At 44.2% G+C, this 19,250-nt stretch overlaps 1 protein-coding gene across 1 annotated transcript in view; it reads left to right on the top strand.

Annotated features, from left to right (window-relative positions):
• The window catches only part of LOC133275274 (alanine aminotransferase 2-like), a 51,228-nt gene extending 37,676 nt beyond the window's left edge, over positions 1 to 13,552 (top strand). Inside the window, exons 10-11 of the mRNA XM_061465129.1 lie at positions 2,418 to 2,530; positions 13,109 to 13,552. Of these exons, the coding sequence (XP_061321113.1) occupies positions 2,418 to 2,530; positions 13,109 to 13,199 (204 nt within the window). The 3' untranslated portion in view covers positions 13,200 to 13,552. The remainder of the gene's footprint in view (positions 1 to 2,417; positions 2,531 to 13,108) is intronic.
• Positions 13,553 to 19,250: the final 5,698 nt, after the last annotated feature.

Consider the following 19,250-nt stretch of genomic DNA (forward strand, 5'->3'; position numbering starts at 1 on the left):
AAATGTCACTCCAGTCTTCAAAAAGGGCAAGAAGGAGGACCTGGGTAACTATAGACTGGTCAGCCTCACCTCCATCCCTGGTAAAGTGATGGAACACCTTATCCTTAGTGCCATCTTAAGGCATATCAAGGATAAGAGGGTTATGAGGGGCAGTCAATATGGCTTCACCAAGGGGAAATCATGTTTGACCAATCTCTTAGCCTTTTATGAGGAAATAACACGGTGGATGGATGATGGCAGAGCGGTGGATGTGGTCTACCTTGACTTCAGCAAAGCATTTGACACAGTCTCCCACAGCATCCTCACAGCTAAATTGAGGACGTGTGGACTGGATGATCAGGTAGTGAGGTGGACTGCGAACTGGCTGAAGGAGAGAAGCCAGAGAGTTGTAGTCTATGGGGCAGAGTCTAGTTGGAGGCCTGTAACTAGTGGAGTGCCTCAAGGGTCAGTACTGGGACCAGTATTATTTAATATATTCATCAACGATTTAGATGAGGGAATTGAGTGTGCTATCAGCAAGTTTGCTGATGACACTAAGCTGGGAGGAGTGGCTGACACGCCAGAAGGCTGTGCTGCCATCCAGCGAGACCTGGACAGGCTGGAGAGTTGGGCAGGGAATAACTTGATGAAGTATAACAAGGGAAAGTGTAGAGTCCTGCATCTGGGCAGGAACAACCCCAGGTTCCAGTATAGGTTGGGAAACGACCTGCTAGAGAGCAGTGTAGGGGAGAGGGACCTGGGGGTCCTAGTGGACGACAGGATGACCATGAGCCAACACTGTGCCCTTGTGGCCAAGAAGGCCAATGTCATCCTGTGGTGTATTAGAAGGGGGGTGGTTAGTAGGTCAAGAGAGGTCCTCCTTCCCCTCTACTCTGCCCTGGTGAGACCCCATCTGGAATATTGTGTCCAGTTCTGGGCCCCTCAGTTCAAGAAGGACAGGGAGCTGCTGGAGAGAGTCCAGCGCAGGGCAACAAAGATGATTAAGGGAGTGGAGCATCTCCCTTATGAGGCAAGACTGAGGGAGCTGGGTCTCTATAGTTTGGAGGAGACTGAGGGATGACCTTATTAGTGTCTATAAATATATAAAGGGGGAGTGTCACGAGGATGGAGCCAGGCTCTACTTGGTGGCAAACAATGATAGGACAAGGGGTAATGGGTACAAACTGGAACACAAGAGGTTCCACTTAAACTTGAGAAGAAACTTCTTCTCAGTGAGGGTGACGGAACACTGGAACAGGCTGCCCAGGGAGGTTGTGGAGTCTCCTTCCCTGGAGACATTCAAAACCCGCCTGGACACATTCCTGTGTAACATTATCTAGGTGTTCCTGCTCCGGCAGGGGGATTGGACTAGATGATCTTTTGAGGTCCCTTCCAATCTCTAGCATACTGTGATACTGTGATACTGTGATACTGCAGTTTTTAGTCCGGTTTTGGTTTCGGTTTCTTTTTTTTTCTGAATATTGAATATGTATGTAAGACCTGCAGCACATATAGTTACAAAAGCAGTATTTCATTGACTATGTATGATCTTAAATATAACATGACTTTTATTTTAAGAGAGGAAAACAAGCCTGATCATTTCATCACAGTGGTAAGGCTTCCAGGTTGAGAATGTTGCCCAAGGATGTTAGTGTTAAATAGATTGTCATACAGTGGGCAAGTAGCTGGACCTGTGCAAATTCCAAGCTGCTGCCTGTACCTGGGTTAGGTAGGCCAGGAGATGTGACGAGCATTGTGAATGGCAGTGTACTACTGACCCTGCAAAAGAAGCCCCATTCAGGAAGTGTAGGAAAGAGGGAGGGAAACTTTCTTACAAATTTTACCTTTATGTATTTGGGCCAGTGAGCTATGTTACTGAATTACAAGTCTTTTTGATCCTAACTAGAGCTGTATTCCCTAACATCTAATATTTTTTAAAGGGAAATATATCAGCTTAGCTGAGGATAAAATAGGTCTAGTTTTCAGCTGATTATTTGATTAGGCATATAACCTGCATCTATTTAAGAACTTACATAGTTATTAATCAGGAGACTTTTAGTCAGTAGATAATTCGGGAGAAAAAATAGTAAGTGGAACACAGCTCTCAAATTAATTTAATCTTGTCAAATGTCAGTTGGTTAGATTTTTATAAGTTCAATTTTGAGACATTTGACAAAATACTCCAAGCAAGTTAAGGGGAAAACCAAGAATATCTAAAACCTTTCTTTTGTTTAGGTTCTTCAGCCTTGTTCCTCCATGAGATACTCTTATTTAATTCAGTGTGAGCTGTCCTACTAGCAACTGCTCTTCATTCTCTTTAGTAAGCAGAATAGGAAAGTAATATTGTAAGATAAGGATTCAGGAAGAAAAACAGTAATAAAATTCTATATATTTGGAATATTTTGACTTCAATAGTTCAAAAGCATTCATTCCCTTAGGTTCATAAAATGGCACCCGATATGTTCTATTGCATGAAACTTCTGGAAGAGACTGGAATATGTGTTGTACCTGGAAGTGGATTCGGCCAAAAAGAAGGAAGCTACCATTTCAGGTACAGTTTCTGGTTCTTTAAAATCAAACAAACTGTAATCAGCTCAGTACCATGGCAGTGTTTTCTCTTCTGTTCAAATATAAGGATTTTTGTTTCAGTTTCTTGTCTGTCTTTCTACTGGACATTTTCTGTGCACTGACAACTCGGCCAAAGACTTGTACTGCTAGATGAGCTATTCAGGCTTTTACGGTGTTTTCACAGATTGCTGACATAGTTTTATTCTGTTTTTATACACTGACCTTTTAAATGCCTGCTCCATGAATACAAAAAATAATAATAGCTAATACTCTACTCTTAAAAGTTGCCTAAGGCATTATAAAAATTGTCCTGCTTTCTTTTGGGGGGGTGTGGGGGGGTGTGTTTAAACAGTGTTTCCATACAGAGAAACCGCATGAAAAATGCACTATCTATCTTCCCTATAAATCTGCTTCTTAAACATGCTGAATAATTGTCGTGGTTTATGTCCAGCCGGTAACTCAGAACCACGCAGCTGCTTGCTCACTCCCAACTCTCTTCCTTCCCCTGCCACTCCCGGAGGGATGGGGAGGAGAATCGAAAGAATGTAACTCCCACAGGTTGAGATAAGAACAGTCCAGTAACTAAGGTATAAAACAAACCCACTACTCCTACCAGGAATAGCGATACAGATAAGGGAAATAACAAGGGGAGAGAATATAAAGCTAAATGGGGAAAAGGAAAAGAAAACAATAAACACAAGTGATGCACAATACAATTGCTCACCACCCACTGACTGATACCCAGCCCAACCCGAGCAGTGATCTGGGTCTTCCAGGTAACTCCCACCAGTTTATATACTGGACATGATATGGTGTTGTGGCGTGGAATGCCCCTTTGGCTAGTTTGGGTCAGGTGTCCTGTCTCTGCTTCCTCCTGGCTTCTTCTGCCCCTCCTCACTGGCAAAGTCTGAAAAGTCCTTGATTGGAGTAAGCCTTAGTTAGCGACAACTAAAACACTGGTGTGTTATCAGGGTTGTTCCCAGGCTGAAAGTCAAAACCACAGCATTGCACCAGCTACTAAGAAGGAGAAAAATAACTGTTACAGCTGAACTCAGGACAGTATCCACCCCTTATTCCATACCATTCATGTCATGCTCAGGTCCCACATTTTTCAATATACCATCACTTTTTGTCTCATATATACATACACACACACAAAGAGACAGGTATAATTCCTTAGTCCATGGACCATCCCTATGAAGTTTGCTGAATTCATTCAGTCCATGGTGTTGTTGGCGTAAGAACTGACACATAACCACCGGAATGGTTATATGAGGTGCTTTATTGAGGCGCCGGGAACCAGGGGTACGCACCCAAATCTGGTTCCGATTCCCGTCACATCGCGTTCGCAATTTATACACTAAAAATTTTGTAACTAATACATATTCAACACAGATTACATCATTGACTAATACATATGCATCAAAGATTGCTACATCAATCTATTACGACATCAGCCTCTTCTGCGCTTGCGCCGCCCCCTCTGGTGGTCGCCCTGATGAAGTAAGGAGTCTTCCTCAGATGAAATAAGAAGTCTTCCTCGGGTTGTCCTTTTCACCTTTCCTCTACTTGGCCAGGTCCCAGTCGTCTTCCGGACGTTAGCATTCTCTTATCTTCACCAGGATGCTTGTGGTATGCTGTTTTTGGCTATCTTAAACTTAGGTTCTGCTTGGGTAGAGTTTTACAATACATACACCTATACTCCCCTCACCATATGCAGTTATGTTAGCTCTTGCTACCAAGACTACCATTGTATCATGTAGTTACAGAGTTACTATGATACAAAACGGCAAAGTTACAACTTCTTCTAATATACAAAGCCTCACTATTGATTTATAAATTTCTCAAATATAATCATTTTACTATTTTATATGATTATTTTATTGTAAAAACTTCACCCTCTCTAACAGTGTCAGGCTGCATTTCTTGTAACAGTCTTTCAGGGCAGGAGAGATGGTGTGTAGTGTTGGATTGTTGCCTGCTGACGACACCACTGAACTCATCTGGTCACTGCTGAGCTTGTCTGGTTTCATCAAAGTTCATTCTTTCTTTGAATGATGATCAGAGGGAAGTCAGGGTCAGTTGATGGTGACTTGGGGACTTTTCCTCAGTCATGGCTTTTCCCATGACTTTATTCTCTGCTGATGATCATGAGAGCACATATATTCTTTTCAAAGCAAAGAGTGACAGACATGGGCATCAAGCTGATGGGCGATACAAGTGTTATATAGTATATAATTGAGTTCATTGGCTGTTTTCCCCCAAAATTAAATACCCTTGAGGTACACAGCAGACTTCCCCATCTTCCCGCATTACCCACCAAGTATATCTGGATCCCTGAGCAAAAGAGATCCCACAAGTGGGTTTGCCTTTACCTGAAGCAGGAATATCCCAGGCTGTCTTCCCCAATAAATTCTTCATATGCACCACAGGTACTTTATCCCTCTCTGTTGACGCGGGAGTCATGGACAACGCAGAGACGATCAATGTGATCGAGTGATTGCCAAATTTATTACAAAGCCTTAACTCCTTATATACTTAACTCCTTATATACTTATATACTATGTACATGCACTTACAGTGGTTTGGCATATTATGATTGGATACATGTCTTGAAGACCCTTAGTGACTAACATATAATTGGTTAAAGAGACCTTCCCACCAGCAGAAAATCACACAATACGTTTGTATCCTGTGCTGGTCTCTCTTCCCTGGAGGTTCGGGGGAGGGGGGTGGGGGTGGTGATGGTGGGTGTTTTTTTCTGTTGTGTTTTTTTTTTCTTTTTTACTTTTAATGTAAAAAAAGGTTGCTCGCTTCACTTTAAGAAAGGCTGAAAACATCCATAAAACGCATGTCCTGAGCTCAAATTTCAATTCATTCAATCACTGACAAGGGGGGTGTCCTGGGGTGATGCTGACTCTTTCCAGGGTTACACCTACCAAGCTGGCACCCACCGCAAACTGGAATCTGTAATTTACACACATATAACCTCAACCTGTTAGTTTTACTTCCACAGGACCTTTCCAAATGCCGATTTCCAAATCCTTGTACTGGACCAGAATACCCAGAGTTTTAGTCATATAACCTGAACCTAATGCCTGACCATGTATTATAGCAGGGGAGTCATTAAAGTCTCCTGTCAATCGCAAAAAAAATCATAACATATATAGCTTGAGTATAAGAGGATTTTAACCCATATGTGGTCACTGCTTGTCAGGCCTCCTTAACTATTTTGAGATCAAAAGCTTCCCACTGTTTAACCCCCTGCTGTGTAGTAAACACAGGATATGCAGAGAGGCCCATTGCAGAAAAAACACCAGTAATAATCGCATCTTTGATTAACCCCTGCCAACAGTGCGCAGGATTTGTGCCCCCCGATACCTCTCCCACCTCCTCCCCCTGTTTGCCTTCTTTAAGGAAGCGGTTTTACAGAGGATAAGGTGGAGGCACTGATGGAGATGTCTCAATCCCAGTCTCGAGGGCTTCAAGCTTTTTCATCATTGTTGCAGCTGAGCGTCTCCAAGGCCAGTGAGTAGTTGCTGATGAGCTGAGCAGACCGACCCGGGAGACAAAGAGTCAGAGTCTGGAAGCAGAGGATATATATCTGGCTCAGATTCAGGGGACTCGGAGTCTGATCCTGGGTTGAACTCAGGGTCTCCGTTGTTCGCAGCTATGTCTTTCTTGTCAGGTGTCTCTCATTCGGTCTCATCTGCGGACCTGGCTCTTGCTTTCATCGGCTCGGGGCGCTGATTCTCTCAGCACCGTTCCAGGTACCACAGGAGGTGCAAAAGTCATAGCCACAGCACTATGATGGGGGTTAGGGGAGACAGCCCCTTCTGGAGCTGTGGCGGCAAATACAGAAGCTACCCCAGCCCTTTCCAATTTCATCTCTTTCAAAGTCTCGAACACCAATCTCCAAAGCGTAGAGTGTTTCTGTGCACCTTTGGTCCCTTTACTAACCTCGCGATCACGGGGCCACTTTAACAACCTCTGTAAGGTGGCACTATCATATTGCAGTCCTCTCTTAGAGAGAATGTGTTGGAGGAGCTTCACCACCGCCTATTCCTCTTTGGATAGCAAGTGCCCCATCTCCTCCCCGGCCGCTCACCTGATCAGGACGAGATTCCCGAAGTTTTGCAGACGTCAGACTTCTCAGCGCCGGGGCAGCGCTGACTTTCAGCCAGCTCTCCGCCCTCTCCTTTTCGTTGGACCTTCAAACTCGTCTTTGTTGAGTTACCGATCGGAGGGTCCCTGTTCGGGTGCCACTTGTTGATGCGGGAGTCACGGACAACGCAGAGATGATCAATGTGATCAAACTATTGCCAAATTTATTACAAAGCCTTAACTCCTTATATACTATTTCTTACATGCACTTACAGTGATTTGGCATATTATGATTGGATACATGTCTTGAAGACCCTTAGTGACTAACATATAATTGGTTAAGCACAGGTGTGAGAACTTGACCTTGAAAGCTTGCCAACAGTCAACAGTTCTCATTAACTCAGTGAATTCTGGCTTCTTCTTATCTTGCTTGCTTAAGCTTCTTCAGGCATCTCATGGCCTTGCTGTATCTTTCAGGATTATTCAGAGTTTATGTACCAATTATGCATTCTCCTGTGAGAACACTGTCTCCACACCCCTCTACAGTATGTAAAATTTCTGATTGGGCTGGGCCAGCCCTGTTGGCAGATCCCCTAGTGTTGACCAACCATGTAGCTTTTGATAAATGTGTATCCCAATGTTTGGAAGTCCTACTGCCCATTGCTGTCAGTGTAGTTTTTAACAGCCCACTGTACCATTCGATTTTCCCAGAGGCTGGTGCATGATAGGGGATGTGATACACCCACTTGATGCCTTGCTTTTTGGTCCAAGTGTGTATAAGGTTATTCCATAAATGAGTCCTATAGTCTGATTGAATTCTCTCTGGGGTGCCACGTCAACACAAGACTTGTTTCTCAAGGCCCAGGATAGTGTTCTGGGCAGTGGGGTGAGGCACAGCATATGTTTCCAGCCACCCCAGTGGTTGCTTCCACCATGGTAAGCACATGGCACTTGCCTTGGCCGGTTGGTGGGAGTAGGATATAGTCAGTCTGCCAGGCCTCCCTCTATTTGTACTTCAGCCATCGTCATGGACAATAGGGTCCAATGTTAAGTCCACCCCTCGATCACAAGCCCATCTGTATGTTGCATCTCTGCCTTGATGGCCTGAGGTGTCATGGACCCATGGGGCTAAAAATAATTCTCCCTGTTGCTGCCAATCTAAATCCATCTGAGCCACTTCAATCTTAGCAGCTTGATCCTCCTGTTGGTAGATCTGGTGTTCCTCAGAGGCCCAGCTCTTGGGTACATGAGCACTTATGTGGCGTACCTTCACCACGAGATTCTGCATTTGGGCAGCAATATTGTTCCACAGTGCAGCGGCCCAGATAGGTTTACCTCTGCGTTGCCAGTGTTCTTCTGTTGCTGCAACCACCCCCACAGGGCATTTGCCACCATCCATGAGTCAGTATAAAGTAGTGGCCATTTTTCAGCAATGTCCAAGACCAACTGGATGGCTTTCACCTCTGCAAACTGACTTGATTCCTCCTCTCCTTCATCAGTTTCTGCAACTTGTCATAGGGTACTCCATACAGCTGCCTTCCATCTCCGATGCTTTACCATAATGAGGCAAGAGCCATCAGTGAACAAGGTATATTGCTTTTCACTTTCTGACAATTTATTATATGGTGGGGCCTCTTCAGCATGCATCACCTCATCCTCTGGTGACATTCCAAAATCTCTGCCCTCTGGCCAGTCCATGATGACTTCTAGAATTCCTGGATGACTGGGATTTCCTATTCGAGCTCACTGTTTAATTAGTGCGACCCATTTACTCCATGAAGCATCAGTTGCATGATGTGTAGAAGAGACCCTGCCTTTGAACATCCAGCTCAGCATGGGCAACCAGGGTGTCAAGGAGGAGCTGTGCTTCAGTGCCAATCACTTCCGAAGCAGCTCGAACCCCTTCATAGGCTGCCAGTATCTCTTTTTCAGTTGGGGTATAGCTGGACTCGGATCCTCTGTATCCTCGACTCCAAAAGCTGAGGGGTCGACTTTGAGTGACCCTGGAGCTTTCTGCCAGAGGCTCCAGGTAGGATCGTTCTCCTCGGCTGCAGTGTAAAGCACATTTTTCACATCTTGCCTGGTCTGGACTGGTGCAAGGGCTACTGCATGAACTATTTCTCGTTTAGTTTGTTCAAAGGTTTGTTTTTGCTCAGGGCCCCATTATATGCCTCCCAAAATATAGAGGTGGAGACCACAATGAGAACCCATACCAGATCAATTTCATGATCAATGATTCTATTGTATTGCAAGTCATTACCATCAAGTACAGCAAATGAGAACTTTAGCCCAGGCCCCAAAACTGATAAGCACTGAAACAGCAAATACTGGCTGCATGTAAGGTGTGACATGCTGAAACTCTAAGACCAAGCACTTCAACTCTGAGAGCAAGTAAATCAACAGTGTGATAAGTGACTATTGATCCAAAACACTGAATGCTTATCACAAATATGTTTTGACACACTCTGGTCAGATCTGTTGTTATCTTAACCCTTTGTGCCCCACCCTGTGTGTCACAAAGGACTGTCATGGTTTAAGCCCAGCTGGTAACTCAGAACCATGCAGCTGCTCGCTCACTCCCTCCGTTCTTCAGCTCCTGAGGGATGGGGAGTAGCATCAAAAGAATGTAAATCCCACAAGTTAAGAGCAGTCCAATAACTAAGGTACCATACAAAACTACTACTGCTGCCACTAATAATAATAGTAATAATAATAGTAGTAATAATGAGGATGATGATGATGAGGACGGAAATAACAAGGGAAGAGAATATAAAAATAAAAGGGGAAAAGGAAAAGAAAACAATAAACACAAGTGATGCACAATACAATTGCTCACCACTCACTGACCGATACTCAGCCCCACCCGAGCAGCGATCTGGGCCTTCCGGTGACTGTCCCCAGTTTATATACTGGGCATGACGTGTTGTGGTATGGAATACTCCTTTGGCTACTTTGGGTCAGATGTCCTGTCTCTGCTTCCTCCTGGCTTCTTCTGCCCCTCCTCACTGGCAGAGCATGAGAGACTGAAAAGTCCTTGATTGGGGTAAGCATTAGTTAGCAATAACTAAAACACTGATGTGTTATGAGTCAGCATTGTTCTCAAACTCGAGTCATAAACACAGCACTGCACCAGCTACTAAGAAGAAGAAAAATATCTTTTACAGCTGAACCCAGGACAATAATTCTTCGCTTTAGCAAAACAAGATGTTGGACTAAATCTTCTAATTCCAAAACTGTGAACATAAACTCTATTACTTTTGCTTCCAACAAACAGGAATTTATGCCAGCTGAGCCTCTGATGATAGCTAGAATTTATAATGGATTTTAGTCTTCTTTGGTCTGAAGCAAAGAAGCAGAGGGTAACTTTAGCTGTGAAAGCTCTGCAATGCAGATACTTGTATTGGGTATCTGGGTGCATGCAGCTCCAGGAACAAGCTAGTGCAAGTCCATGCCTGTACCAAGTGTGGGAAAAATATTTTGTGCTGCAGGTCTTACATACATATTCAATATTCAGAAAAAAAAGAAACCGAAACCAAAACCGGACTAAAAACTGCAGTATCACAGTATCACAGTATCACAGTATGCTAGAGATTGGAAGGGACCTCAAAAGATCATCTAGTCCAATCCCCCTGCCGGAGCAGGAACACCTAGATAATGTTACACAGGAATGTGTCCAGGCGGGTTTTGAATGTCTCCAGGGAAGGAGACTCCACAACCTCCCTGGGCAGCCTGTTCCAGTGTTCCGTCACCCTCACTGAGAAGAAGTTTCTTCTCAAGTTTAAGTGGAACCTCTTGTGTTCCAGTTTGTACCCATTACCCCTTGTCCTATCATTGTTTGCCACTGAGTAGAGCCTGGCTCCATCTTCGTGACACTCCCCCTTTATATATTTATAGACACTTATAAGGTCACCCCTCAGCCTCCTCTTCTCCAAACTATACAGACCCAGCTCCCTCAGTCTTGCCTCATAAGGGAGATGCTCCACTCCCCTAATCATCTTTGATGCCCTTCACTGGACTCTCTCCAGCAGCTCCCTGTCCTTCTTGAACTGAGGGGCCCAGAACTGGACACAATATTCCAGATGGGGTCTCACCAGGGCAGAGTAGAGGGGAAGGAGGACCTCTCTCGACCTACTAACCACCCCCCTTCTAATACACCCCAGGATGACATTGGCCGTCTTAGCCACAAGGGCACAGTGTTGACTCATGGTCATCCTGTCGTCCACTAGGACCCCCAGGTCCCTCTTCCCTACACTGCTCTCTAGCAGGTCGTTTCCCAACCTATACTGGAACCTGGGGTTGTTCCTGCCCAGATGCAGGACTCTACACTTTCCCTTGTTATATTTCATCAAGTTATTCCCTGCCCAACTCTCCAGCCTGTCCAGGTCTCGCTGGATGGCAGCACAGCCTTCTGGCGTGTCAGCCACTCCTCCCAGCTTAGTGTCATCAGCAAACTTGCTGATAGTACACTCAATTCCCTCATCTAAATCATTGATGAATATATTAAATAATACTGGTCCCAGTACTGACCCTTGAGGCACTCCACTAGTTACAGGCCTCCAACTAGACTCTGCCCCATAGACTACAACTCTCTGGCTTCTCTCCTTCAGCCAGTTCGCAGTCCACCTCACTACCTGATCATCCAGTCCACACGTCCTCAATTTAGCTGTGAGGATGCTGTGGGAGACTGTGTCAAATGCTTTGCTGAAGTCAAGGTAGACTACATCCACCGCTCTGCCATCATCCATCCACCGTGTTATTTCCTCATAAAAGGCTAAGAGATTGGTCAAACATGATTTCCCCCTGGTGAAGCCATGTTGACTGCCCCTCATAACCCTCTTATCCTTGATCTGCCTTAAGATGGCGCCAAGGATAAGGTGTTCCATCACTTTATCAGGGATGGAGGTGAGGCTGACCGGTCTATAGTTACCCGGGTCCTCCTTCTTGCCCTTTTTGAAGACTGGAGTGACATTTGCTTTCCTCCAGTCCTCAGGCACCTCTCCCGTTTCCCAAGACTTGGTAAAGATGATGGAGAGTGGTCTAGCAATGACTTCCGCCAGTTCCCTCAGCACCTGTGGGTGCATCCCATCTGGACCCATGGATTTATGGATGTCCAGATTGCTCAACTGATCTCTAACCCATTCCTCATCGACTAAGGCAAACCGCTCCGTTGACCTGACTTCATCTAAGGTCTCAGGGGTACAGGGCTCTTCAGGACTGCCTGCAGCAGAGTAGACAGAGACAAAGAAGGCATTCAGTAACTCTGCCATCTATGTATCTTCTGTCACCAGGGCACCCATCCCGTTCATCAGTGGGCCTACATTGCCTCTGGTGTTAGTTTTGTCTGCCATGTATTTGAAAAAGCTCTTTTTGCTGTCCTTGACCCTTCTCGCCAGGTTTAATTCTAAGGATGCCTTAGTCCTCCTAGCTGTCTTCCTACATCCTCTAGCAGCAGCCTTATATTCCTTCCAAGTGGCCAGCCCCTCCTTCCATGACCTGTAAACTCTCCTCTTCCACTTGAGCATACCCAGCAATTCCCTATTTAGCCATGCAGGTCTCTTGGCCCTCTTCCTTGACTTCCTACATGTCGGGATGCTCCGATCTTGAGCACGGAAAAAGCAGTCCTTGAATGTCAACCAACTATCTTGGGCCCCTTTACCTTCAAGCCGCCTTGCCCATGGGATTTCCCCTAGCAATTGCTTGAAAAGGCCAAAATTTGCCCTGCTAAAGTCCAGGGTTGCAATTCTACTTGATATTGTACTAGTCCTACCACACAAGATCCTGAACTCCACCATCTCGTGGTCGCTGCAACCAAGGCAGCCCTCAACCCTTACTGCTTCAACCAGATCCTCCTTGTTAGTGAGGATGAGATCCAGCAGCGCTCCTCTCCTGGTCGGCTCATCCACCATTTGCATGAGGAAGTTATCATCCATACACTGGAGGAACCTCCTGGACTGCGGCTGGGTTGCCGAGTGGTCCTTCCAGCAAACATTAGGGAAGTTAAAATCCCCCACGATGACCACAGCCTGTGACTGTGAGTGTGGGATGTTGAATTGTTTTAATGCTTCTGAATTACATTTTCAGTTCAGAAAGAAATGTGTATTTACTCATAACTGCCTGCCTCTAAAGCTCAAACAGTATATGTTATTGGCAGAACTACCGTAAAGATGGAAAGTGAGTTGCTGTAATTTCTGATAACCTTCTTTATCACTCCATAGAAAATAGCAATTCTTGAATTCCTGTATATTAACCAACTGAAACAAATTGTTCTAGCTTAATAGTATAGTTTAATTAGAGCATAAATGCAGGAAATAAGGTAATTGCATCAAAACAGATATTAAACTTAACACATTACTAGCTGTGTCCCAAGATTAATCAAGATCTGTGTGAAGATCACAGTTTAGTTTGTTTTGAAGATAACGTGGGTTGTTTTGTTTTTTCTTTAAATATTATTTTTCAGAATGACCATTCTTCCTCCAGCAGAGAAGCTGAAGGTCCTACTGGAGAAAATGAAAGACTTCCACATAAAGTTTCTTGAAAAATATGCATGAAACTACTGTGGCTTTTTCTCCTCATCCCCTCCACTTCAAGGTGAATGCAGAAAATGAACAAAAATATGCTGAGAATGTGCTGTTCATCTAATTTAACTAAATTCAGCATAGGTAGAACCAATTTCCAATACTGCTACAACTTATTGGACTATTAAATTTAATGTCTGGTATACAATATGTTGTTACACCAACTTTTTTTTTTTTTTAAGGGAAAGGGAAGAACATGAAGAAAGTGGTGAGAAGACAAAGTCAGTAAAGGATTTTGTGCCTTGACTGGAAGCTATATTCATGAACTTTTGATTCAATAGGCTGGGGAAAGGAGTTGCTCATTAAAAATGCTACTGTTGTGTGGGTTTTTTTGACAAAAAAAATGCAAAGAGCAATTGTTTACCTAGGAACATGTTTCCCATCTTAAAATTCTACTAAACAAAAATTCAAAAGCCTACATTATAAGTATTATTTGTGGTTTTGTTGGTTTTTTTTGGTGATGTTAAATATGAAGTGTTCTCCAAATCTGATTAAGAATGTAGGTACAGTTTGCTTATTAAAAAAAAAATAAATAAATCTTTGACAGATGTGTACCTTTGAACTTCTGTTAAAAGAAATCCTGCCATCACAGCATAATATGACTGGAACATACAGTTCTGATCAGAGGAGTGAACATGGTGTCTCCTTGAACCCTATTTTTACGAAACCAAAACATGATGAGGAATATTAGCTTCTTGTTCATGCTGTTCAACATGCTATCCCAGCATAAGGGCACTGAACACTTCCTTTCATAACAACTCCATGAGTCTCCTGTTAGCTCATATCTTATATATACATTGAACACCATTTGTTTGGAACCACAAGAGACCCATTAGCTGGCCAAAATCCTGCTTGAATGGCAAGGATTAACAAATGTTCTTTAGCAGGAGAAAGGCTGGGGGTGCTTGCTAATGAAGGAAAAGGTATTTAAATGAAAATATCTTTATGCTTGGTGCAAGACAGTAGTACAGCTCACTTAAATCTTCCACAGTCATACTGCTGGCTGATGACCCCGAGTGCTTATTAAAACCCAGTATTAAAGAAAACGTTGCCATCTAGGAGTACAGCTATATTACTCTACTAATCTATGCCAGTTTCCCTGCACAACAAAAGAAAGCTTCTGTTTCTCTAGAGTTGGAAGATGAACACCTTCTTCTAGCACTGATAAAGGACTGAAAGAAGATAGCTTCCAGTATTCAGCCATGAAAGGATTAGAATTTGTCAGGCCTTAGGCTCAGCATTTACAATGTTTAATCATTAAGAATGTCTCATTTAATCTAGTCATTATGTTTAAGTTATTATTTAGAAGTAAACCCATTTTTATGTCTACAAGCACTTTGTTAGGCTGCCTTTGTAGCTGGTTCAACTTCCTGTGCTGATCCAGGTTACTAAAGCCAAGGGCTAGAGAATCACCATAGGGATAAAGCCTGTGCCAATCTATTATGTGCAGAAGATGAGATGTTGCCAATAATTGTCCTTGCAACAGCAGCCACTGGTCTATGACATAGCATTAGCAGCTGGTATACTTCTCACAATTCTTTACTGAAGTCTGTGAGAAGAATTTAGTACTTCTCAGTCACCTACCAGTGGTTCCAGGTTCATAAATTAAAATGGCACACTGCTAGACAAAGCCACTATGGAGGCGTAGAGAAAAAAAAATTAATTAAAAAATCCTTTTATCCATGTAGAAATGGACTTTTTGGAGGTCAGCAGACTGAGAATACTTATGTTGCTACTATCTGTTGATAAATACAACCTTTTATCTGTTAGCACTCTCTACATCCTTAATATGCACTAATAAAACAAATTCAGAAAGCAAAACCATACTAAGAGGTCAGAATCATAGAATAGTTAGGGTTGGAAAGGACCTTAAGATCATATAGTTCCATCCACCCTGCCATGGGCAGGGACACCTCACACTAAACCAGGTCACTCAAGGCTCTGTCCAACCTGGCCTTTAACACGGCCAGGGATGGAGGGAGCATTCACAACCTCCCTGGGCAACCCATTCCAGTGCCTTACCACCCTAACAGGAAAGAATTTCTTCCTTATATATAATCTAAACTTCCCCTGTTTAAGTAAGTTCAAACCCCTTACCCCTTGTCTTGTCACTACAGTCCCTAATGGAGAGTCCCTCTCCAGCATCCCTATAGGCCCCCTTCAGATACTGGAGAGAAGTCTGGGTTGAGGGCACCAGAACAGAACCAGAATATGGATGTAAAAATGAGGTAAACAGCACATTCCTGTTCTAGAAATGTGTCCAAATCAAATCTGGCTTTGGACTTGTAATGCAGTGTAGACTGAAGCTAAGATCTAACATCAGGAGTTAGAATATTTTTTTTAATATTTTTCTAACTGCAGCTATTTCATGGGGTAGTGTTTGTAATCTAATAAGTCAACAGATTTTATATTTGCCTTGCATTTGCACCTGATACTTCTGGAAAAAAAATTTAAAGGTTTAAAAGTTTCTAATAATTTACAGGTGTGAAAGGCTTTTTGTTTTAAGTTGGGACCAGAATTCTTACACTTTTAAATCAAAATATAATCTCATCAACTCTGTTTTTTCTAAACATTCTATTATGGGGCCTTTTATGTTTCTGACATTATAAGGGATAACTATTTGTTCCTGATGCATCTTATATGGAAGGGTGGTGATTTCTATTATCCATCCACAATATTTGTATGTATTCAGATAAGGTTAATGTACATTTTTGTGGAACAATCCTGTAAACCTAAGAAAAGATGCTTATTTTCAATGTCTTTGAAATATTTCATTAGTAACAGACAATCCTTGCTTTCAAATGCATGCTTCTAAGTTTGATTCTCCTACAGGTACTTCAGATGTATGAGACTTCCAAATAATAAAGCACATGTTAAAGAAAAAGTAATATTTCTCCAATTCCTACGTCACTGAAGCTGCACTTGCTGGATTGCACTATTGTCATGGTTTAAGCTCAGCAGGCAACCCAGAACCATGCAGCCACTTGCTCACTCCCCCTCCCTTCTTCCCCCTGCTCCCAGAGGGATGGGGAGGAGAACTGAAAGAATGTAACTCCCATGGGTTGAGATAAGAACAGTCCAGTAACTAAGGTATAACACAAAACCACTACTCCTACCACCAATAATAATAACAATGATGAGGGAAATAACAAGGGAAGAGAATATAACCACTCGCCACCTGCTGACCGATACCCAGCCTGACCAGAGCAGTGATCTAACCCTTCTGGGTAACTCCCCTCAGTTTATATACTGGGCATGACGTGATGTGGTATGGAATACCCCTTTGGCTACTTTGGGTCAGGTGTCCTGTCTCTGTTTCCTTTCGACTTCCCCTCCTCCCTGGCAGAGCATGAGACTCAGAAAGTCCTTGGTCAGAGTAAACATTACTGAGCAACAACTACAACCATTGGTGTTATCAGCATTGCTCCCAGGCTGAAAGTCAAAAACACAGCACTACACCAGCTACTAAGAAGGAGAAAAATGACTGCTACTGCTGAACCCAGGACAACTATGAAGCATTGAACTTCATGTTCAAATAGTATTTACATATCCATGTACTTGATCATTAATTTCTGCATCACTCCAATTTATGGACTTGAAATTTGTCAAACTTGTTACCACAAAACTATTCTCTGGACACAGAGACGGTCTTAGGCATGTTTTATGCTCATAATTAATTATACCTTTTTATGTAAGGAGTTGTAACCAGGAGCTAAGCAAGTGTCGTGGTTTAAACCCAGTCAGGTAACTTGTTCACAAACTCCCAGTGAGTGGTGTCGAGCTGACAACAATCGAGGTCTGTCCCCCCCCCCGCACCGGGGCTCTCCCCTTCCCCGCTCCCGGAGGAACGGGGAGGAGGATCGAAAGAGTGCAACTCCTACGGGTTGAGACAAGAACAGTCCAGCAACCAATGTACAACACAAATCACCACCGCTACTATCAACTACAACAATGATAAGGGAAAATAACAAGGGAAGAGAATACGATAACACCGGCCAAGAAAACGAATTCCACCCGGAAGCCCGTGTCCTTCCGGGTAACTCCCAGTTACCCCCCACCCCGGCCATGACGTGCTGTGGTATGGAATACCTCCCTGGCTAGCCCGGGTCAGGCGCCCCGTCTCTGCTTCCTCACAGCCTCCCCTCCTCCCTGGCAGAGCATGAGCATCACAAAGTCCTTGGTCAGGGTAAACATCACTTAGCAACAACCGAAAACATCGGCTTCACCAACACTGTTCTCAGGCTGGAAGTCAAAACACAGCACTGCACCAGCTACCACAAAGAAAAAACATGACTGCTACTGCTGAACCCAGGACATTATCCACCCCTTATTCCATACCATTCACGTCGTGCTCAGATCCCACATTTTCAATACACCATCGCTCTCCCACATATATACATCCATATACATACAGACCAAGAGGAAAAAATCATTTTCTTAGTGCATGGACCAATACCTATAATGCTGCCGAGTCCATTCGGTCCATGATGTTCAAAGTTCATTCTCTGTTGGGATGATGGCTGGAGGGAAGTCAGGGCCAGTCGCTGGTGACCTGGAGACATCTAGTTGATGGGCTATAAAAGCATTACACAGCAGGCAACAGCATACAATTGAGTTCACTGGCTGTTTTCCCCTAAAATCAAATCCCCTTGAGGTATGCATCGGACTTCCCCATCTTCCCGCATTACCCACCAAGTATATCCAGGTCCCTGAGCAAAAGCAATCCCACGAGTGGGTTTGCCTTTACCTGAAGCAGGAATAACCCAGACTGTCTTCCCCAGCAAATTCTTCATATGCACCACGGGAACTTTGTCCCCCTCTACAATATGTAAAAGTTCTGACTGGGCTGGGCCGGCCCTGTTGGCAGATCCTCTGGTGTTGACCAACCAGGTGGCCTTTGGTAAGTGTGTATCCCAATGCTTGAAAGTTCCCCCACCCATTGCTCTCAGTGTAGTTTTTAACAGCCCATTGTACCGTTCGATTTTCCCAGAGGCTGGTGCATGGTAGGGGATGTGATATACCCACTCAATGCCATGCTCTTTGGCCCAAATATCTATAAGGTTATTCCGGAAATGAGTCCCATTGTCTGACTCAATTCTCTCTGGGGTGCCGTGTCACCACAAAATCTGTTTCTCAAGGCCCAGGATAGTGTTCCGGGCAGTGGCATGGGGCACAGCATGTGTTTCCAGCCACCCGGTGGTTGCTTCCACCATGGTAAGCACATGGCGCTTGCCTTGGCGGGTTGGTGGCAGTGTGATATAGTCAATCTGCCAGGCCTCCCCATATTTATACTTCAACCATCGTCATCCATACCAAAGAGGCTTTAACCGCTTGGCTTGTGTAAATGCAGCACATGTTTCACACTCATGAATAACCTGGGCAATAGTGTCCATTGTTAAGTCCACCCCTCGATCACAGGCCCATCTATATGTTGCATCTCTGCCCTGATGGCCTGAAGTGTCATGGGCCCACCGGGCCAAAAATAATTCACCTTTATGTTGCCAATCTAAGTCCATCTGAGCCACTTCAATCTTAGCCGCTTTATCCACTTGGTTGTTCTGGTGTTCCTCAGTGGCCCGACTCTTGGGTACATGGGCATCTACATGATGTACCTTCACCACCAGGTTCTGCACCCTGGCAGCAATATCTTTCCACAGTGCAGCAGCCCAGATGGGTTTACCTCTGCGTTGCCAGTTGCTCTGCTTCCATTGCTTCAACCACCCCCACAGGGCATTTGCCACCATCCATGAGTCAGTATAGAGATAAAGTACTGGCCACTTTTCTCGTTCAGCAATGTCCAGGGCCAGCTGGATGGCTTTCACCTCGGCAAACTGACTTGATTCACCCTCTCCTTCAGCAGTTTCTGCAACTTGTCGTCCATACAGCTGCCTTCCATCTCCGATGCTTTCCCACAATACGGCAAGAGCCATCAGTAAACAAGGCATACTGCTTTTCACTTTCTGACAGTTTATTATATGGTGGGGCCTCTTCAGCATGCACCACCTCCTCCTTTGGTGACATTCC

Source organism: Pezoporus flaviventris, unplaced genomic scaffold, assembly GCF_033815535.1.
Source record: "Pezoporus flaviventris isolate CSIRO_AGI_PZ_B2104156 unplaced genomic scaffold, CSIRO_AGI_Pfla_v1 ptg000038l, whole genome shotgun sequence".
Taxonomy (NCBI): domain Eukaryota; kingdom Metazoa; phylum Chordata; class Aves; order Psittaciformes; family Psittacidae; genus Pezoporus; species Pezoporus flaviventris.